This window comes from Lithohypha guttulata, assembly GCF_036872675.1.
Source record: "Lithohypha guttulata strain CCFEE 5908 chromosome Unknown scaffold_1, whole genome shotgun sequence".
Taxonomy (NCBI): Eukaryota; Fungi; Ascomycota; class Eurotiomycetes; order Chaetothyriales; family Trichomeriaceae; genus Lithohypha; species Lithohypha guttulata.
This window is the reverse complement of record NW_027042750.1, coordinates 2,009,450-2,031,004: the sequence shown is the minus strand read 5'-3', so window position 1 is coordinate 2,031,004 and position 21,555 is coordinate 2,009,450. Positions and strand designations below refer to the sequence as shown.

Sequence of the window (21,555 nt, the reverse complement as noted above, 5' to 3'; positions counted from 1 at the left end):
TTAGTCCCAGCAAGTACGAATAGGAAATCTTCCCAGCTTATAGATTTAGGCCCACAAAACAGAAACAGACGTTTCGCTAGAACGACTTCTTGGACGATCCACAACCTGGTCCAATACGGCCGGTTGACCAGATCGTGCAAAGCCTCAATTGCGATGGGATCACTGTGAAGGATTTTCCAATATGGCTCGCGCTGCGAGCGTAGTGAGCTCGACCTTTCCACAAACCCGAATACCTTATGGCTGTCTCCTGTTGGCATACCAAGCCATGCATAAACTGAATCAGCTGCGGCATAAATTTCGCCCATCATAGCGACCTGAGAGTTGCGCTCTGCAATGTCATTCTGGTTTATGCAGATAGAGTCAATCCAGACCTTAACAGGACTTCGCAAAGCAGTGTATAAGTTGCTGAGGAATTGGTATAGATTTTTCCGAATCTGTACATGCTGGCCATTCAACGTGATGGTACGCAAGTCGTGGGTGTCTCCCCATGTGTACGACAACGCATGGAATGGGTTGGCCCGGTCCAACGTAATATTCTCCAGCGTGCATGTCAGCCCTGGCGACCGTGCCCCACAGTCAACGGTCACAATGCGCACTTCTGCTAGGCTGGGATCTAGTCGCGAGTAGTCAAAACCGGCCATTGACTGTGATCAAGACTTGATGATCATGAAGTTCCAGCAACGAACAACAAAGTCGGTACGCGTGCCAGCAATGCGACTGCTGACTCAAACAAGCAGCCATATGCTTCTCTATTCCTCAAATATGAAGGTTCACGTTATCGCTGCCCTATTCGATTACGCAAGACCGTGAGCCCAAGACCGTGAGCCACGACCAGGTTCCTTCCAGCAGTCTGCGTGTGTAAGCCGAAGATGATGAAGAGGTATAGTCATTAATTTTAAGCTCTCAAGGCGTGTACGTGGTGCATAATTATGACGGCAAAAATGTGCCACGGTAAGCTGCAACAACGGGGGAACGCGCTAAAGTACTAGTAGTTACCGCTGCGAGTGTCGCGCCAGTCACTGTAGGTTCATTGGTTACTGTACAAGTACTGGTAAGGTTTATTGGACCGGATCAGCTCGAGGGTTCGGATCATTCCTACTATACGTGGTTCATTTATCAAAAAACAGCTTCGTGCAAGCGCGGGAATACACAAGAGGTCGAACACTCAGCATCCCCCTTGGATGACGTCTGGTACCTCATCAGAGATGCAAGCAATCAAGCATAGCCGCAATACGTATGACACAATCAATTCTGTTTAGCCATATCAACGCCAGGCGCCGCCTACAGCACTTGGGATAAAAGGTACCGTGAATCATGTGTATGTGGTGTCCGAAGCTCTAATTATCTATCCATTCGTAGGTCAATCCATCTGAGACAACCACAACTTCGCCGTTTCTGGGGCACAGGAATACTCCCGTCTTCGTAATTGCTGCTGATGCCAGCCATTCAGCGTTTTGCCAATCGCGAGGCAGGAAGAAATGTTTTCGGATACAACACAGTGTATTGTCATCTGAACCAAGGTTTACCGTGCACACCCAGTAATTATGGTCGATGAAAGCAAAAATTCGTTCATGAGGGTGTGGGCGTGGCACTACTCGTCTTGTGTTAAGCATTGCAGGTGCGGAAGATCGTCTGGATGACGAGGTCGACCTGTGGTCAATTGCAACGAAACCTAACCCAAAATTGAGGTTTTCAATTAGGTTTGACGTCAACGGCGTAGTAGGGATACGCCAGCGTTTCTCAGGCCGGGATTTGTGCTGCAACTTCATGAAGAAGGACCCGTGACGGCGAGTAACACGTGGGTCGCGAGACCGAGTTTGAACATAGTAGTACTTGCTGTCAGGAGAGACCAAAACTCTTTCCACGAAGATGCTGTCTTTAGCGCTTTCACGTTCAGCTCTTTGGGATGAAGGTGGAGAATTCTCGGGAATTATAGGCGGTATTAGCTGTGGCACATACGACCTATCATAGCGATAGATGCTAGCATCGCTCAGATCGTGCCACGATGTGATTTGCATGCCACCAGTACCAATACCCAGCAGAAGCGAGCTGTCTTCAGCATGATTCAGCCAGTAATATTGCTGCATATCTTTCGACTCACTGAGCAGCAACTGTTGGCTGATATCATAGATTCGAAGGCCAGCCTTTGTGCTTACCAGAAGCATTTTGCCTTCTGCATGGAATAAGAGTTGAGTAATACTGCTTGGCTCGCTGACAGACCACGACAAGTTTCCAGCGACACTGTCAGAATCATATTTGTCAATCTCAAGAATGCTCCTGATTGTGACATCCCGACCAAGATCTGCCACGGCTACAACATCATAACCTTGGCAGCAAGCAATGTGTTCAATACCAATATAACCTTCGGCAAGTTTTGCTACCTTCTTGCCTTCGAAATTACAAAGATATGCCTGCCCTGCTTCATCACCTACAACGAAGCGATCTTGAGAGCCAAGGACCAGTAGGGCGGTGATCTGCTCGCCATTCTGTTGCTGTGCTTCAGCCAGAGAGAGTTGATATGTACTATCCTGACTACTGATTGCGTCGCTAATTCTGTCGTCTGATTCCAACAGTCGAAGCAGTGCACTAGGTTGCCAGGCGTGACAATACATGTCGCGAATATCGTATATGCGAGCTTCATTCCAATCGATACATATATCGCGTATACCTTGGGTGTAGGTCAACTCGTAGATTGGAGCAAAATGCTCGAAGTCCCATATGCGTAGTGTTCCATCGCCACTACTTGTGACAAAGAGTTTCCCGTCTGTGTTGCACTTTATGCCATTACAGCCGATATCAGATTGGTGATGTTCACCACTTGTGGGATGCCATTTGAATACACAACCGTCGTTGTAGATTCCAAGCAGATGACCACTGATTGGATGCCAGTAGAAGGCTTGCGCATCCACGAAATTTGCATCTTTCCGTGAAAATGCAAGATAAGCAGCAGACCTCCCTTGGCACTGTGATACCATCTGAGGACGTTCGCTGTCAAGAGACCATACCGTTGGGTGCACACCACGGTAGTTGACAGCAATCTGAGAGCCGTCCGGGCTGAATTGAGCGTTCCTTGGCGAATTAGTTCGTTCGTGTGGGTCGAGACCAGATTTGCAAGGTCCCACAATCTTCCAGGTAAGATGAGCTGCAGCCATCGAGCAAGATCTGATCAAGGCATCGTCTGAAAACATCTGAATCGCCTCCACATTCTCATCTCCGACCTTGAAACATATTGAAAGTGCTTTTGTGTAAGGTGGATTGTCTATTGTGCACAAAGGTCTGGCTGTTGTAGTATCCCAAATCTTGGTCTTGCGAAGACCACATGTGGCAAGGCGATCACCCAAGGTAGTAAAGCACATTGCAAGCACGGGCTCACCATGCAGGAACGATCGTGCTTCCTCGTAAGTGCTCGAGTAGAACAAACGGACGATGCCATCACCAGTAAGTATCGCAAAGTGGCGATCCAGCCCGGTTATGCTCTGAGGCAAACTTTGTCCAGGAACAACGAATTTTGCAAGGCAATCATCCCAATCCTGAGAGGTTGACCCTCGAATGGTCAGGGACGATGCCGGCGTGTCTGCAACGAACTTCCTGTATATCGCTGAATTCTTCGCACAGAAGGCTGGGATCAAATCGTATATAGATGTTGTGTATAGAAGTATCTGTGAACCAAATTTCCCAACGATACGCAGTAGGTCTTGAGCCCATAGAGATAGGTATTCTCTGTCCGCGATTTGATGTTGGAGCGGATCCTGTTCTTGTCTATGGTCCCCACGATCTGGAGAAATGTCGTTAAAGCCTTCGAGGCATCCACCAAGACTCTGAGTCGACGGGCACTGCCAAGTATGCAAATCCAGTCAAGGACTGCACGTTGCCGAAAGAGTTCCACCAGCATGGACAATGAGTCTTGGTCGAGCCAACCACAGCTTGAGGCAAGGTGAAAGGGCCAAGACTCTGCCGCATATTTGACGAAACCTTCCGACCTTTTGAGGACTTGCCGTACGTCAGCGTGGCACGTAATGAGTCTTTGAACACATTTGTGAAAGAGCTTCTGGTGAGCTTTGTCGGGTTGGATGTAGTAATTGAGTTTTGGCTGTGATAGTAAGAAGTCCCTGGCTGAAGCATGCATCATGCTGAGATGCAGCTTCTTGTCCACCACAACAAATCCTCCACATAACTTTTGAATAGTTTGAGGAATGTCAATTATGCGCTCGAATTCGGGACTTAGAGCCTCTGAAAGCTCTTTTAGTGCTAAGGGATACCTTGAGCAGCATGCCCACGTAAGGATACTTTGACCTAACCTTTTGTCGTTTCGTCTGTGTTGTAATGCGTCTGCTTGCCGTTGGTCCATTCGTGAGTACAGAGGGTCCAATTCCTCTGGCACAGTGTTAAGGGCATCCTCGACGTCATCTTCCCGGCTACATTCCAAGATTTCACGTACCACGAGGTGTGCCCAAAGAAAGTTACCATCAGCCTTCTGTATGATCCGATGATATGTCTGTTGCTTGAAAGAATCATCGCCAGGCATAGCCTGCATCTCCTCCTCAACATAGATTTGAACATCGTCTTCGTGTCCATCAAAGGCCATCTTTTGTAGTTGAATTGCGGGCTGCAGGTGGCGCGCAAGACGATCCACAGCTGTCTCAATAGTGTCCATCGGCCTGCTCACAATGAGTAACCTTAGAGGTTGATAGACATTCGAAAGTTCCAAAAAGAGTTTCGAGATGAGTTCCTTTGATACAGCGGCGTCCAACTCGTCCACACCATCGACTACAACATATATTGGGTTGGGTAGACGAACTTTTATCAAGTTTGTTATGACAAGTTTCTTCCACAGCATTTTGTAGCCAAATTTGCTGATGTTGAAACCATCGTCAGCGAGCCGGCACAGCCTGTTTCTGTAATTGATGTCAAAGGTAGCAATTTGAAAAGCCAGAGAAAGCACGAAAAGTATTAGATTGTTTTTGACGTGGTCGCCCGCCCGGAAGTAGTAGTAAGCACATGGTAAATCTCTTTCCACTAAGTGGTCAACAATGTGTGAGGTCGTTACAGACTTGCCTGAGCCAGGCCTGCCATAACAGTACAATACACTTAACGTGTTCGAGATATCCTTTGACCAGGAGGTGAAGGCTTCATGCCTCAAGGCGAAGTCGCATGTGCCACTAACACGTTTTTCGGCATACCAGTTGTGATCATCCTCTGGCGGTCCTTCGACCCCAAGAAATTCGGCTATGCGAGGCAAATCCTGCTCGGCAGAACTGCGCGAAGTTGATGGAGGATAACGCCTAAACTTCTCAACAAGGTATCTGAGGACATCCCGCACTTTTTCGTAATCCGGAAACGATATAGATGTAAAGCTAGAGATAGGTGCCGAACCAGCAGCCAGTTCTATACATTTTTCGGTTGCGGAGCCAAGAGTCGCGGTCTCTTGCTGAAGAACAGGCAGTAAGGCTGAATTTGTACCGGCGGAATTGTCTTCGTAAAACGACACTATGTCTACGTGAGGGACCAGGTGTGAGAAACGGTCGTTGATTTCAGAAAGTGCCTGCGCGTATATTTGCAACGATAGCATGTCGAGCTTTGACCACCAAGCAGGAACGCATTTATCTAACACAGCCCTGAGGACTTCGAAGCGGTCAACGCCACGGTGGGGTGTCGAGAAGAAGACGAAAGCCACTATTGATTGAGTAATGAGGTCGAAGTCGGGCTTCGAGCCATTTCTGCACAACAAATACGCCTGCTTTGCTAACAAACCGCCAAGACCGTGGCTCACGAAGATGATAGGAACAGCACCGATATTTGGTGACGTATCGTTCTGACTGGATTCACGGTGTAACGAGGACAGAAAATCCTCCGCCAAATGACTCATGTCGAGCGCTTCTGATCTTCGTGAGGGCGAATCATGGAAGCTGTAGCTGTATGCCCAGATTCTTGTCCCTGAGAGGGCCTCCTCTTGATGGAGCCACGCCAGAGATGGCGAAAATTCATAATCTTCATCCTGCTGACTCAACTTCTGGTTTGGAGGTACCACTGTATGAATGAAGATCAGATCAGCGAAGAGATCGCGCTCCGGCTCATGCAAGAGCACAAGACGAGGCAGGATTGAGGCTGACGCCATCGACTTTTTCCGTCGTCTGTTTGCTCGTCCTGTGCTGTGAGCCTACAACTATCCTTTGGACCGTGCCTCGAATGTAATGCAGAACCACTCCTTCTCTTTTTTTCTTGGGGTGGGAACCCGAAAATGCGAGAGATTGGGTGTGCAAAAGACGTCCAAGGTCTGGCCGTTCGCTGTCACAGGCGGTATTGTTCAAGCGACCGCGACTGACTCTGTAATAAGAAATCAGTTTCATCGTAGCTTGAAGTCGTGGTTGGATCTTACTCATGATGCATTGTCGTCCATCGGTATTTGAGTATACCCGCTTATCGTTTCTCTCTTGCCTAGGCACCGAAAGTGGAAGACGGTTACAGAGTAGCCTTGAAGTGGTTCATAGCACATGAAACTGTAGGAACAAAGTTGTCACATAGAGCAAGGTGAGAACGTCCTGATGGGATAGAGTTCCCAGCTTCTTGAGGTCATGTTTATGGACGAGGTTCACAGCTGCGCAGCATAGGCCGCCGCGAGCATTACTCGTGGAAATCCCTGTCGCAGTCAAAACGCACTTCAATCAACATGCACGACGACCTCACTGGTTCGAAATAGTGCAAGGTAGTTTAAAGACGTAGTTTTGTCGCAGAATGAGCGTGATTGGCTGACCCAGTAGATAGGCGATAAGTTAGCCTTCAGATCATGGCTACGGACCTACCAAGTCGTCCCGTGGTAGAAGACAATCCTTCTCGTGCCTTCGCAAGAAGCGGTGATTGAACTTCCAAGCATTCCCAAAGAAGCCAAATCACAAGCTCAGCTTAAGCTGATTCACGCCTGTCATTGATCGTATGTGGAGTTAGGAGCACGCGCTACTGCTGGGCGTGGGACAATCCGAGTTTTGAACAATACAATTGTGCATGTCTCGGCCTATCATTAGTGATGCACCTTTTCCCTTGCACATTGGCAGTTCTTGCAGTCAGGCACCTCTCGGGGCTGATGAAAATGCTGCAGTATCCTCACAACAATATGGATTGTCCGTCGAGTCACAAATACCACTCCGCCAACTGTTGCTGATTTGGATCGCTATGGAGACTCTGAGTACCACCAAAGAAATATTTGATAGTGTTGGACACAATGATTTCCAGCTTGACGACAATGTCAAGAGTGGTGTGACTTTTCAGCCTGATGTTCTGAACTATCGCTGATCTCTCAGTGCTTCCTCCAGGATCCTCTGTCAAAACCGCATTAGTTTATGGCACCGCTGCATGGACAAGGACAGCTCGCATCATCGTTGAACTTGAAAATGGCCAGGAGATGTCTTATTTCCTCAAGGTAAGAATACGATCAAATACCTGTTCCCACTAACGACATGACGAGTGTGCAACAGGCGATCACGGTAAGCTGATGATGGAGGGCGAACTTGCCTCGCTCTCGGAGATTGTCAAGTACAACTCGGCCCTTGCTCCTAAACCTTACCACTTTGGCCAATTCAAGAACGCGCAAATATCGAGTCAGTCGACCCCAGACACGCACTCTACACGAGTATCTGACTGAAAACCTTACACAGCTTATTTCCTCCTGATGGAGTTTCTGGAGATGCGAACAGGTGCGCCGGATCCTGCCCTCTTTTGCGAACAAATTGCGGCGTTACATCGAGACAGCGTCTCTCCAACAGGGAAGTTCGGTTTCTATACGACTACTTGTCATGGGCCACATCCACAAAACACGAGTTGGGAGGACAGTTGGTCTGTGTTCTTTTTGCGGTTGATCCGTCTGTTCTTCGAGCGTGAGCTCGACATGAATGGACCTGATGCAGATTACGAAGAAACTTTCAAAGCACTCGAAGCTGTAATTCCGAACATCCTCGAACCACTACAACAAGGCGGCAGGTTTTTGAAGCCGTGCTTGGTCCATGGCAATTTATGGGAGGAAAATACTGGCACCTCCCTGGACAAGGACAATCAGCCCAAGATATTCGATGCTGGTTGTTTTTACGCACATAGCGAGTACGATATTGCGATGTGGCGCAGAGACATAGTGCGTTTTGGGCGGAGTAAGCAGACAATTTGAGTTGTACAACCGTGCACTGCTAAACGTATCAGCACACACGCGTCAGTATCTCAGACACATGCCACCTAGCGAACCGAAGGACCAATTCGACGATCGTAACCGCCTGTACTCCATCAAATTTGACATCGCCCATGCCATGGGCTGGCCTGCCACGGTCAAACACCAAAGAGATTTGTACGCGCTGTTCCTTTCCTCAAGCTAAACTGCCTCGGCTGACAGGAGAGACAGAGTGGTTCGAGCCATGAAATGCTTGATCTCGAAATATGGGGAACCAGGTATTACGGATGGGCCCTGTAACACTCAAAACGCTTAGATCCTTTTGTGTTGCCCCACGCTATCTTGTACAATCCGAGTAATACTTTAACCAAGTATCATTTTGCCAGCAGATCGTCCGCCTCAATCAATGTCATAATTCCTTGCAGGCAATCACTGACCACTTTATTTGATCTATCGGATCGTACTAGACAAATCTGACATTCAAATCCCTGAAGTCTCCACGAAGTGATCTAATGCCGCTTTGATTCACCTCAGCTATCAGGTCTTGAAGCTTTGAGGCGATACAGTTCGCTTCGAACCCAAAGAACTCGTAAACCTGGTCTTCAGGAGGTAGACTTTTACCGAAAGTATGCATGGAATATCCAGCATCAGCGTATCTCTCCCAGCCGTTGACAGCATACGCTTCGATAATGACAACAGGTTTATTCTGGTCATACTGCATCACTGTTTCTCTGTATTGACGACTCTCCGCCTCGAACAGCCTCTGACAAGGGAAACTGACAATTCTAGCCTTGAAGCCACGTTCCGCTAGCTTCTTCCTTGCTTCAACCGCAAAGACCATCTCTGAGCCTACTCCGATGAGTGTGATGTCTGCTTTTAACTCCTCGATGAAAACGTATGCGCCTCTTCCCACTCCGCCACGACTCGAGTACTGTGGGTACTGTACCAAGCCATGTCTTGATAGACTGATTACGCTTGATGCCTTTTCCGCGGCCACAGCAACCATAAATGCACCGCAGGTTTCTTCGCCATCACAAGGTCGAATGTACAACAAATTCGGCATCGCCCTGAACAAGGAGGCTATTTCAACAGGCTGGTGGGTTGGTCCATCGTAGCCAATCGCAATCGAGTCGTGTGTCGCCAGATGAATTATTCTTAGCCCTTGAAGAGCACCCATACGTACAGCTGGCACAGCATAACCATAGAACATGAGGAAGGCGCTCGTGAAAGGCAAGACTGTGCCAGCATTGAAAGCAGCTAGGCCGTTAGCAATGGCTGCCATAGCGTGTTCCCGCACGCCACAGTGGAGGTAGCGTCCTGTGTAATCCCCAGATGTTGTGCCAGAGGTAGTGTCGTGAACAGGGCATTGGAAGGCCTTCGACGTTGGCCAAGACATATTGGTGGTGGGCTGGAGGTCGCAGCTCGTTACCATCACTTGAGGTAAATGCTGAGCCAGTAAGGCTATAATTTCTCCTGCAGAAACCCTAGACGCCACTTTTGAGCTAGGTAGATCTTTCTTAGCAGGTAAAAGGTGTTGCCAATGAGTATTCCATCGGCCTTCCATCCTCTCGACAAATTCTTGAGCTAAAACCGGATAACTTTGCCCATAAGCTTTCACCTCTTTTGCGAAACGTGCTTCACGAGCTCTGCCAGCTGGACCGACGTCAGCGAAGAATCTGTATACATCCTCATCAATATGGAAGTGAGTCTTTGGATTCATTCCGAGCTGTCGCTTCAGATTTGCCACGCCATCAACACCTAGTGGATTCCCATGAGCCTCGTTTTTACCTTGGAACCATGCGCCGTAGCCGATTATAGTTCTGACGTTTACGAAGGTCGGCTTCTGCCTGTTGTGTTGAGCATACAAAAGGACCTCAACGAGGCGGCTGATATTGTCGACACCATCAACCACGTCAACAACCTGCCAGCCGCAGGCTTCCATCCGAGCATTCACGTCCTCGCTAGTTGTCAAGTCAACAGTACCAGCGCAAGTCACTCCATTATTGTCGTACAAGATAGCCAAGTTATCCAGTTTCCAGTGACCCGCGAGCTGTATTGCCTCTAAGGACACTCCTTCTTGTAGGCAGCCGTCGCCAACTACGCACCAAATCATGTGGTCAAGCACATTGTGATGAGGCTTGTTATAAGTCGCTGAGAGGTGTCTCGAGGCAATCGCCAGACCAACAGCGTTCCCGACACCCTGACCCAGTGGTCCAGTCGAGACCTCAATTCCGTCGAACTGGATTTCTGGATGACCAGGACATATCGAACCTCGATCGGAAGAATGGTAAGACCTCAGGTGTTCCATCGTCATGGTAGGAAAGCCCACGACATGCATATAGACGTATTGCCATAAGCACGCATGGCCATTGGAAAGGACCAGCCGGTCTCGATTGAAATACCTCGGATTACCAGGCGAGTAGCACATTACATACTTGTAAAGTGCAAGGCCTAGAGCTGCCATGCCCATGGCACTGCCTGGATGGCCGCCATCATATTGCTGACACAAATCAGCCACGAGGCATCGTACTGTCCGCAGGACTTTATCATGTATTTCGCGAAGTTCCGGGGTCAACTGCAGTTGTGTCACTGGGTCAGATGGCTCGGTATGCTCACTTCGCTCCGAAGAATCCATGTGTATGAGTCCAGTAAGTTAACCCGAAGAACACTTGCCTATATCATTTCGAGTTAGACGACTTGAACCTCGTAGCTCGCAAGTTGAAGCCAGCAATCAGTTTGAGGCAGTCACCACGTGACGTATGAACGAGATTCGAGCTACAAGGGCTCTAACCGGTGTCCTCGAGCCAGATTATCCAGACTACTTTGACCATCGGTTCACCTGCTATAGCTCATCGCTTGTGGGAAGCCAGCTTCAAAGAGCTCGTCTAGAGCGCGCGAGCCTGTGCCTGTAGCTCTTTAGCACGTATCAACGCGTCTCTTTCGACCGTCAGTTCTTAATTCGCTCGAGCAGAGGAGGATGTATCCCTACTGGAATCGGTGAGCAGTAACATCTTCCACAACATAATGGCATCCTAAGCACGCGAGGCTCGAGGGCAGCAACCACAAGACTTCACTGCACAGGCGCGCAGACTGTGTGACTGTGCGACGAAGGACTGCCTAGGTATAGTATCCACAAGACCAAACCTTGTGTATAAGGTTGACAGCAGGGCACAGATAAAAGTTTCGATCACGCGTGAAATTCTTGGTGTCTACTGAAGGCCTCGCTTGGGATTGAAGATACAAAATCCAGCTTCTGCGTGACAATAGGTGAAATTGAATACTCGGGGACGGATAAGGCGAAGCTAACACACGATCACAATCTTCAAGTCATTACGTATCTTGACAACATAATTGATCCTGCATACGTTACTCAGCCCTTTCGGCATGATTACATGGATGTGGTTGATGCCATGTGTTGTATCGGCTGATGGTTTTTGGCTCCTGCAATCTGCCACTTAATCATCCAAAGGCGCGAAGTGCAACCTTTGCACACTTGAGATCTGACAGCTTTTTGTTATGTATTGCCGCTATGAACATAGCGACGCATCGTGCTCCAATGATATGTACGGCCTATCCCAAGGGTAGTCCCTCGAATACATCGAGCGTGTCGGACTGACATGGTGGTCGGACTGACATGGTGGTCGGACTGACATGGTGGTCGGATCAGATTGAAACTGTTCGCTCAACGCAGCAGAACATCAAGTCTTCCTTAACATGCCTGTTAGCAGGCGAAAAACATAATCCCAGACAGACTGCTACTCATACAACCTGCTCAATACAAACAACTCTTTCTCCGGACTGAATCCAGTGGGGCTGATTGAATCATTTGGGCTTCTTCCAATAGTATTGCTGTGCCCTTATCAGTAAAACTAAAGAACTGCAGGGATGAGACATACCTTATGTTGTCTGCGACAAGCTCGTAGGCCTGGTTTTCTCAAGTCGTTAACGACAGCTTGTTTTCTATTGAGATCATCGTCCTCATCAGGGATGTAGTAGAATTCGTTCTCCAATACTTTTCCTGCAGCGTCCTTTCCTTCCCGGGCTACCTCACCGACACACGGTGTGTCTTGAATGATTTGTTTTAGCTCATCAGTTGAGATGCTCTGAACATCATGAGGTAGATGGCTGATAATGGTTGAAATTGGCAATGAGGAGAGACGAGAAAAAGCTAGTTGATTTATCACATGACTTCGAATGTCGAAGTCGGCAAATCGGGATTGAGCTTGTAGTGGAGAGGAGATGGGTTTCAACGGCTCTGAATGAGGAAGGCGAGGTGCTTTGGTGGAAGGTCGAATAGGCGAGGTGCCAGCGTTGACGGCAGCCATTCTTGGTAGTAGATTGGCACCACCTGGACCGAAGGAGAAGATGATTGGGTCATTCTCCTCGTCGTTGTCAGAGAAGTCCTGAGATGAACTCAACTCGCTAGATTTGCTGTCGAAGCTGTGCTGTGACAACACAGTAGTGCCGGGAGCACTCTCAGCTGGGACTCTGGACTTGTTAGTGGTCTCTTGCTCGGCTGGTTCAGGATCCTCGAATATCTCAACAAGCGCTGGTTCAGATGCTGACATGATTGGTGGTGAAGAAGGAAGTATTTGCGAACTTGGTGATGGCGACATAGGTAAGATTGGCCGCTGCTTTCTACTGTGTACCGGGCTTGGGCTTATCGGTGTCGAATGGCGGCGCATAGGTTTAAGCTTCTTTGTTGGTGAGAGGTCGAATTCGTCCTCATCATCGGAAGAAGGACCTAGTCGAGGTTTGTTTGGCCATTCTAGTATGACACGCGCGTCATGCACATCAAGCATTATTTCAGCTTCTCGTATATCAGAAGAGAAGGTGGCACCACGTCTCAGCTCGTAAACCTTGCTCTGGCAGTGTACCTTGACCCCGTTCCAGCCTACACAGAATACCTCGACTTTCTCTCGCTGGAGACGGTTCAGAGCTGGAAGATAGGTGACTTCGACATGTACTCGAGAGATCAAACGATTTGCAGACAGCTGATAGTCACATGCCTGGCTCGAACGACCAAGCTTAGTGGCAGTTCCATCATCCTTCACGTGTACTGTAGGTAGTGCACCTAAGGGCACTCTTTCAGTCGTCTTGAACAAATCTCGAGCCAAAGATTTGGCTGTTGGAGACGAGCTCAAGATGTGTGTCGAGGAGGTTGCAACAGGTGTAGGTAGGAAGTCTTTTCCTTCGAACACGCTGCGTGATCTCTTGAGGTTTTTCGGCAAAGCGGGCGACGAGGACAAAGGTTCGAATGCGGGCAGGAGCGATGCAGCGGACTTCTTTCTTTCTACACTACCAGGTGCTGCATCTTTCCGAGGCGAAGGTAGGTCCATCTCTTTGTCATGCGGCAGACGTGGAATGTTGTGCGAGTCGCGTGTCCGAAAGTGTGCTGGTGCTAAAAGCGAGATATTGAGTCTGTCGGTGAGGTACAGTTGCTCTCGAGTATGATCAGAGTCCACTCAACTATCTCTGTATGCTGTTACCGCACACCAGAATCTGACACAAAGGAGGGAGACAGTGGTCAGCAAAACGGCCAGAGATAATGTGGTTGGAGAGGTAGCAGACGCGCTCAAGCATCCAACCTTGGACCGCGAAGCGTATCAGCCCAGGTGGAGCATCCACCAACACGCGCTTTTTTACGTCACTAAAGACACGCCGATGATCGTGCAGTGTTAGGCAAAGGGATGCAAGGGTGTGCAGGTGGCTGGAATGAATGTTTCTTTTGTATAACGAGAGCAAGGACATCAATTGGAAAGAGTTGTAGAAGAGATCTGTAGGTTCTGCATGTTGAGGGGGAAAACGAGTGGCTCTCACGCTTCCCTGTAAATGCGCTGTAACATACAGCCATTGGTTGTTCTGCAGCTTCGCACTTTCACACCTTGACACTGCTATACTCCCCACATGTTCACGTTTTTGACTGCTCGTTCAAATATGTGTTCATTCACATAGATCGTGCATGTCCCGTAGTGAAAGCACGAGCTGGACGAGGATCGTGTCCGTTCATATCGGGAGGCTTCCGCAGTCCACGATGTGGTCATTGGTTGATCGGTTCAACTTCGGACTAGAGCAAGATGGCCGGCGAAAAAGTTATGTTCGCAAATCTGCAGGAAGGCACGTTCCTCGAGGTTCTGGTCGTGCTTTCCTGAGCAGGAACCTGGGGAGAAGCCGTTCAGAGACTGAATATCACATTAAGCTGTCCAGTCGAGTCCAACATGGCATTGACAACGCATGTGTCGCAAGTGGATAACACACAAACTCCGTACAAACTCGATCCAGACCAGACTTTGCGAGCGTCGCAAGCACTTCTCAAGCACGTTCAGGCAGAGCTGAAGAGGCTACAAGAGTCGGGCGGGAAGCGGAACTTGTTGGCTACTGAGGGTTCCGACGAGGAAGATCAAGAAGACGATGCGCAGCCAATTTGGCTCACTCTAGGCACAAAGCAGTACATCACTGACAAACATCGTCTGAAGCCTAGCAAGATACCTGTACCTCATTCTTTGAACAGCAACGAGAACAGTACCATTTGTCTGATTACGACTGATCCCCAACGTGCAGCTAAGAACGTGGTAGCCGATCCAACATTCCCTTCTTCACTAGCTTCCAGAATCACCCGCATAATCGGTTTCTCGAAATTGCTAGCACGGTATAAGAGTTACGAGCAGAAACGACAGCTACTCTCTGAACACGATGTCTTCCTTGCTGACGAGAGAATTATTTCAAGGTTGCCAAAAGCTCTGGGCAAGGTCTTCTACAAGGGTACAGCGAAGAGACCAATCCCTATCAATATGGCTCCCAAGGACGCCTCCAAGGACAAATCCAAGAGAGTACTCAAGGACGAGAGAGAGGCTGTTGTTGCAGGTCCAGCAGTCATTGCGAAGGAGATTGAGAAGGCTTTGAACTCTGTGCCCGTCTCTCTAAGCCCTGGCTACAATATTGCTGTCAGAGTTGGACTTGACTCCTTCTCGCCTGATCAGCTGAAAGACAATATCGCAGTTGCTGCAACTGCTATAATAGAAAAGCATGTTGTGAGTGGTTGGAAGAACGTGAAGAGCATCCATATCAAGAGTCCGACCTCGGTTGCCCTGCCTATCTGGTTGGCTGAGGACCTATGGATGGAGAAACCAACAGGTCCAGCGATAGAGACTCCAGGTGAGAAGATCAAAGATTCAGAAGCTGAAACTACTGGCATCAAGCGGAAAAGAAAACAGAACACCACCCGTGGCGCACAGAGTGGGGAACGCAAGAAGACACGGCTGGCGGACGAGAAAGCCAAGGACAAAGAGGATGTGGCGGCCAGAAAGGCACGCTTGTCAGCTCAGAAAGCTTCGGCATTTGAGGCAGATTAAGGTTGTCCATTGTATTGTGATGAACATGTTGGCATAAGTGTCTAAAGGAGTCGGTGTGAAAGATGTGGTCGGGTAGAGCTCGATTCAGGCCGGACCGAGCCTACGAAGGGATTGTTGAGCACCATCGATGTATGCCAAAGTTGCGATAAGATTCACACGGCAGATGGACTAGCTCGAACAATACGAGTACTCAAACCTGTTAAGCATGACTTTGACATTTTTGACATTTTGTGCCTGCATAAAGTCTACGGGTGGAAAAGCAGCTCCACTAATGGATTATCTGGCTGCAGCAGTGTGTACTCACGACAGCTCCTCCTGCAGCTTGTTTTCAAACCCTGCTACCAGATACTTGAGCCTGCTTTGCTGATACCATTCCAACTCCATAGTACCTTGTTGCTTTGCAAGATCTACAAACATCTATCTGCTTCTATGTTTGTAGCTGACAGCTCGGTTGATATCCGGACACCGAGTATTATAGCCCCGCATTCACATGTGCTGGATCCAAACGTGGAGCGTTCACGAAATTCATGCCTCACCGCTTCGTGGTCAACCACCACCTAAGGAAAGTTCCAGGCCAAAGATTTGAGGCAGACTACTGCAGATACCAACTTTAGCCCTCCGAGACCGTGCCATGGCTTGAAGTGGACTCGTGTTAGAGTATTGCGTGAAAGTCAGGGTCTCACTCTGCCACAGGATTGGACTTGCTGTTCAATTGCCCATTCGCGTACTCTGTTGACAGTGGGGCAGAAGCTCGAGGGGCAGGGTGGGCTTCGGTATAATTTGATGAGGACAGAATGGTTGTTTCCACGTGGATAAGGTGGGATGCGCTGGCAAAGAGTGGAAGATAGTCTATATAATCACGAACTTGATCCCTCTTGAACACTTTTTTCTCCCTTCTCCATCCAGCAATAATAGACATATACTCGCTTCTCACAAATAACTTTCAAATGTAAGCAAAGCTGACAATTTGGAACGGTCTGGCAGGCACTGACAGTATACTTTAGTTTAATCATCAACCTCACACATATACAACATGGGTCTTGACGAAGTCAGAGCCGCTCTCCGAGCCAAGTACCCCGAGCTCACTCCAGAGGACTTCAAGACCACCTCTGGCAGCCGAGATGGCCTCGCCAAGATCGTCGCTGAGAAGAAGGGTGTCCCAGAGGCTGACGCCAAGAAGGAGATTGACGAGATCTTCTCTGCCAACGGCATGTAAATGACACATACCACGTCATGGAATACAGACCAGCTCAAAGAACAAACCAAAAGCATTTGATGGAAACATAACGGTCACATTGCATATCGGAGGAATTCTTGAGATAGAAAGAGGCTGCTCCAAGAGGACAGACCTGGCATTCAATACACTTCACCACAAAGCCGCGAGAGACTTGTCTTCTATGATCCCGACGTCTTGCCTTTTTTCTTCTTTGTCTACTCACCACGATACAGGAGCGAAAGCAGGGAACGTGTACCACATCCTCATGTCCTGAAGATCTCTCTTACCTCTGAACAAGCTGGTCACAAAGATATGTTTGCCAGAGATTGACCAACAATAACCACGAGAGAGCAATTATAAACGGTCTGCAGCTGCTAGGCCAGGGTTATAGGAGGTTGTCGAAGGAGATTAGAGTATCAACACAATACAATGAGCCTTTAGCATTAGGTATAATTGAAAACAGCTCTGTTTCGGTGAACGTCAGTCTTGATAAACTCTGTAGCTACATTATGGAGTAGGGACACGCACAATAGAGCCTCTGCTTCTTATTTATTACAACAACATACTCTGGTGGTGGTATGAGTCAAATTCGATGAACAAAATATCCGCAGGACCTGGCGCAATAACACCGGCAATTTGACGCAGGTGCAGCCTTGGCAGTAGCGCGGGCGTCGTGTCGGGCAGGCTCGTCCAAACTGTCCGTCGTATAACTACTCGATATCACTTCAAGTTGACTGTGGCAAACGTGACTGTTTCTTTTAGTGAAAAGACTCAGATTGAGGGTGGACCATCTGCTCTCTATGTTCCAAGTTCTTTAGGCGCCATGTTCGAGGCACCTTTTGACTATTTTCAACGCGACCCGTCATGGATCGCAAAAGAAAGAGTATGCTACAGACTAAGACAACTACTGGAGACATGAACTTACCATTTTGCTCCAGGGGAACTGCGTAACATAAACTTGAGTGTTTGGGAGGGCGCACAAGGTATGGGAAGCGAAGGGTAGGGCCAGGTTTAGACCTAACAGTGACGCAGATGTCTACCAAGTCGGCTCCTCCCTTGACTCGTCACTAAAGAAGAATACCGCTTTTATTAAACGACTACGGACCGGAATCTCGGCATCTGCTCAGGCTGGCCTCTTGAGTGAGATCAAAACACTTTCGTTGCAAAAGTACCTTTCAGAGATCATCTCAGCAACTGCAGAGGGGTTGAGCCGGTTGAAGACAGCAGGAGATATCGCAGCAGGACTTGAGGTCGTCAGTGCACTACACCAGCGATTTGGGCCGAGCGACTTTACCAAGCAACTAGGATGGCTGTTGGGCAGAGGCCTCACATCACCCGACAAGGCACAGGTTAAACTATGGTCACAAGAGGTTAGAGAGCGTGAGGAGAAGGAACGTCTTGCCAGACACCGAGTATTATTGAGGATCGCGACTGAATTTTGGTTATGTGGCATTCTTCGCAGTCTTGAAGATGTGGAACGTCCGGACGACGCAAGCGCTAAGACGAAGGAGGCGTCTACGAACGAAGGTGGACGGAGCGCCGAAGTACAGAAAATCAAGAATGCTCTGAACGGGATTAAGAACGAGAACATGCGCGACCACGATCCGTTCCCACTCGAAGTCCTCAAAGATCTACTCGGGCATGACCCAGAGTTGGTCAATCTACCTTTAGCGGTGCTGTTTGTCAAGAACTTTGCCTGGGATTGTCTGGGCATGAAACCACCTTCTGACGATGCTCGAAAGCAAGTTGATGGTGATGGTGAGATCGTCACAGACGGACCTCTGGAAGAGACGAATGGTGCTACGGAAACTGACGACTCCCCATTGATTCCCGATCATACTCGCCAGCGCTTCGTGAGTGTCGTTGACCGTTATACCCAATTCTTGAAGAAGCGTATCGTCAAAGATCAACAATCTCTCAGCAACCAGAGCAGAAGAAATGCCGAAGCTTATGTTCGAAGCGGAGAGATTTTCGAGGATAGACAGACCAATTTCGAGAAGCAACAAAAGGCACAAGAGAAGCTGATCGCCGCTGCTCAAACCTTATGCGACATTCTAGGTCAAGATATGCCCGATCTAGCCGACAAGGACGGTTCTGATTTTGCTGCGACAAGTACAATTGGGATCGTCAAAGCTGGAGAGGCTCTCCGTGGAACAGGTGATGGTGCTGGCATTTGGGAAGACGAAGACGAGCGACGCTTCTACGAGAACCTTACCGACCTTCGTGGACGTGTTCCTGCAATCCTGCTTGAGGATAGCAAGAAGATCAAACCTGATGGCGACGAGGCTCTTCCGAATCGAAATGAGGGCACAGCAACCAAACCAGCTGAAGTTGACGGACAGTCAATGCAGATTGCGAACAGAACTGTCGGAGCTCAGGTCGACGGTTTATTGCTTCGACTTCCGGATTTGCAGAACAAAGAGCAGGTCGATTCTGTGGCACATGACTTCTGCTTCTTGAACTCGAAAGCCTCACGAAACCGCCTAGCCAAAAGCTTGCAAGACGTTCCTAAGGGTCGTACTGATCTTCTGCCTCTCTATGCAAGATTGATCGCCACTCTCGGACAGTACATGCCAGATCTTCTCAATGCCATGATTTCTTCCTTGGACGACGACTTTCGGGCCCTTCAACGTCGTAAGACCAAGGATTTTGTGGGGCAAGGACGACTCTTCTGCATCCGATACCTTACTGAGCTGATCAAATTTGGGGTCGTGCCCGAGCATGTCATCTTCCATTGCTTCAAGGTCAGCTTAGATGACTTCTCACGCATGAACATTGAAATCATCGCAACATTCCTTGAAAATTGTGGACGCTTCCTTCTGAGAAATCCTGAGACAGCACCTCGCATGACTTCGTTCATTGAGACGTTGAATCGCAAGAAATCTGCGCAGCATCTGGGATCTCAAGAGCGCATGCTTCTGGAGAACGCTCTGTACTATGTCGACCCTCCGGAGCGAGCCGCGATCGAGCAAAAAGAACGAACTCCTACCGAGCTTTTTATTCGACAGCTCATCTACTTTGACATGACTAAGCGCAACTACATGAAAATCCTCAAGACTATCCGCAAACTCCACTGGGAAGAAGACGAAGTTGTAGTGATGCTCGAAAAGATTTTCAGTAAGCCTGGAAAGGTCAAATTCAGCAGCATTCACCTTCTTGCAGTCCTTCTGGGGGCACTATCAAGGCACCATCAAGACTTTGCGATTACGATAATTGACAATGTCCTTGAAAACATTCAGCTGGGTCTGGAAGGAAACGACTTCAAGTTCAACCAACGCCGAATCGCAGAGGTCAAGTATTTGGGAGAGTTGTACAACTACAAAATGATTGATTCCGCGGTCATCTTCGACACTCTTTATCGAATTGTGACTTTCGGTCATGAGGGTGGTACCCCGACACCCGGACGCACGAGTCCATTCGACATGCCGGATGATTACTTCCGGATCCGACTTGTTTGTACCATCCTCGACACTTGCGGCATGTGTTTCGATCGAGGCAGTTCTCGCAAGAAGCTAGACTTTTTCCTGGTCTTCTTCCAATACTACGTACTCACTAAAGATCCTCTACCCATGGAAATTGATTTCATGATCCAGGACATCTTCACCACTGTCAGACCACAATGGAAGCTTGTTACCGATCTTGACGAGGCAGCAAAAGCGTTTGCCGATGCGGTTAGGTCCAAATATCAGCAGTCAGCTGCTGATCGACTTGCTGAAGAAGGCGAAGATGTGGAAAGCGACGACGAAGAGGATGCCCTGAATGAGGAGGACAATGCCGCCGAGGTCGATAAGCATAATTCTTCTGGCGAAGAGGAAGTGGACAACGAAGAAGAAAGGTCAGAGCCCGAAGAACGTTCTGGGTCATTCTCGGAAGAGGAACAGATCGTGGTCGTTCGAGAACAGGAGAAGATCGACCCAGAAGCAGAAGCGGAATTTGACCGCGAGTTTGCAGCTATAATGGTAGAAAGTCTTGGTGAGCGTAAGAACGAGCGACAAAACCGATTCGATGTCCCACTACCAGTGCGGAAAGCTCAACGGAATATTGCAGAACCCATCGAGGAGGGCAGCAATTTGGGCAACGACGCACCTGTGCATACGATGGCCTTCCAGTTGATGACTAAGAAAGGAAACCGACAACAGGTAGATATCAGACAACCTTGTCTGCAATGGTGGTGTAAGCTAACGATATGCAGACTCGAACGATTGACTTACCTTCCGATTCTCAGTTTGCAGTGTCGATGAAGTCACAACAGGCAGCAGAACGTGAAGAGCAACAGCGAATCAAGAACTTGGTGCTAAACTACGATCTTCATGACGATGACCAGCACGATGGTACTGAAGCCCTTCCCCTGGCGCGAATCGTTCAGCCGGCCCTTGATCCCAAAAAGAAATCTGCTAAGAATACTGCCAAATTAGGATATGACCACATTCCCAGTACTTTCAGTAGAGCTGAGAGGAATGGCCGTGCGACCCGAGCACGAAGACTCAATTTGAGTGATGTCGATTGGTATGCTCGTCACTTGCCGGACTCTGCCAGTGCTCGAACTGGACAAGAGAACGATCCGAATGCTGCATTTGCTGTTGATCGAAAGAAGCCAGGCTAATATGAAATTGTCTTGCAGGACGTGAAACAATGTTTGGATGCTGTTCCCCGGAACAGCTACTACATTCCCTTCAGGCACTGCGATACGCCAGCCTCCAACACTGCCTCTTTGATAGCTTAGCAATGCCCAAGCTAGCTACTAGCAAGGGTCCTGTCGAGCATAGATACTTGCAAGAAACTTGTCTACGGCAAGAGCAACAACACGAGACACGACACCTCTCAAGTGTGGTAAGAGG

At 48.7% G+C, this 21,555-nt stretch overlaps 7 protein-coding genes across 7 annotated transcripts; 4 read left to right on the top strand and 3 right to left on the bottom strand.

Moving 5' to 3' along the window:
* Nucleotides 1-1,337: 1,337 nt before the first annotated feature.
* On the bottom strand, nucleotides 1,338-6,115 carry LTR64_000735 (uncharacterized protein; the record flags this gene model as incomplete). Its single annotated transcript, XM_064895118.1, has 2 exons — nucleotides 1,338-3,833; nucleotides 3,887-6,115. The coding sequence occupies 2 exons, from the start codon at nucleotides 6,113-6,115 to the stop codon at nucleotides 1,338-1,340; spliced, it is 4,725 nt and encodes a 1,574-aa protein (XP_064757805.1).
* Nucleotides 6,116-7,489: 1,374 nt separating this feature from the next.
* On the top strand, nucleotides 7,490-8,354 carry LTR64_000734 (uncharacterized protein; the record flags this gene model as incomplete). The annotated part of the gene is made up of 3 exons (XM_064895117.1): nucleotides 7,490-7,592; nucleotides 7,650-8,135; nucleotides 8,185-8,354. 3 exons carry the CDS (start codon nucleotides 7,490-7,492, stop codon nucleotides 8,352-8,354), a joined length of 759 nt encoding a protein of 252 aa, XP_064757804.1.
* Nucleotides 8,355-8,612: 258 nt separating this feature from the next.
* LTR64_000733 (uncharacterized protein) lies at nucleotides 8,613-10,784 on the bottom strand (the record flags this gene model as incomplete). The annotated part of the gene is made up of 1 exon (XM_064895116.1): nucleotides 8,613-10,784. The coding sequence occupies one exon, from the start codon at nucleotides 10,782-10,784 to the stop codon at nucleotides 8,613-8,615; it is 2,172 nt and encodes a 723-aa protein (XP_064757803.1).
* A 1,187-nt stretch (nucleotides 10,785-11,971) lies between these two features.
* Nucleotides 11,972-12,717, bottom strand: TOS4 (target of SBF; the record flags this gene model as incomplete). Its single annotated transcript, XM_064895115.1, has 2 exons — nucleotides 11,972-11,998; nucleotides 12,046-12,717. The coding sequence occupies 2 exons, from the start codon at nucleotides 12,715-12,717 to the stop codon at nucleotides 11,972-11,974; spliced, it is 699 nt and encodes a 232-aa protein (XP_064757802.1).
* A 1,650-nt stretch (nucleotides 12,718-14,367) lies between these two features.
* On the top strand, nucleotides 14,368-15,501 carry CIC1 (proteasome-interacting protein cic1; the record flags this gene model as incomplete). Its single annotated transcript, XM_064895114.1, has 1 exon — nucleotides 14,368-15,501. One exon carries the CDS (start codon nucleotides 14,368-14,370, stop codon nucleotides 15,499-15,501), a length of 1,134 nt encoding a protein of 377 aa, XP_064757801.1.
* Nucleotides 15,502-16,534: 1,033 nt separating this feature from the next.
* Nucleotides 16,535-16,717, top strand: LTR64_000730 (uncharacterized protein; the record flags this gene model as incomplete). Its single annotated transcript, XM_064895113.1, has 1 exon — nucleotides 16,535-16,717. One exon carries the CDS (start codon nucleotides 16,535-16,537, stop codon nucleotides 16,715-16,717), a length of 183 nt encoding a protein of 60 aa, XP_064757800.1.
* Nucleotides 16,718-17,581: 864 nt separating this feature from the next.
* NMD2 (mRNA decay protein) lies at nucleotides 17,582-21,320 on the top strand (the record flags this gene model as incomplete). Its single annotated transcript, XM_064895112.1, has 3 exons — nucleotides 17,582-17,600; nucleotides 17,750-20,856; nucleotides 20,910-21,320. The coding sequence occupies 3 exons, from the start codon at nucleotides 17,582-17,584 to the stop codon at nucleotides 21,318-21,320; spliced, it is 3,537 nt and encodes a 1,178-aa protein (XP_064757799.1).
* Nucleotides 21,321-21,555: the final 235 nt, after the last annotated feature.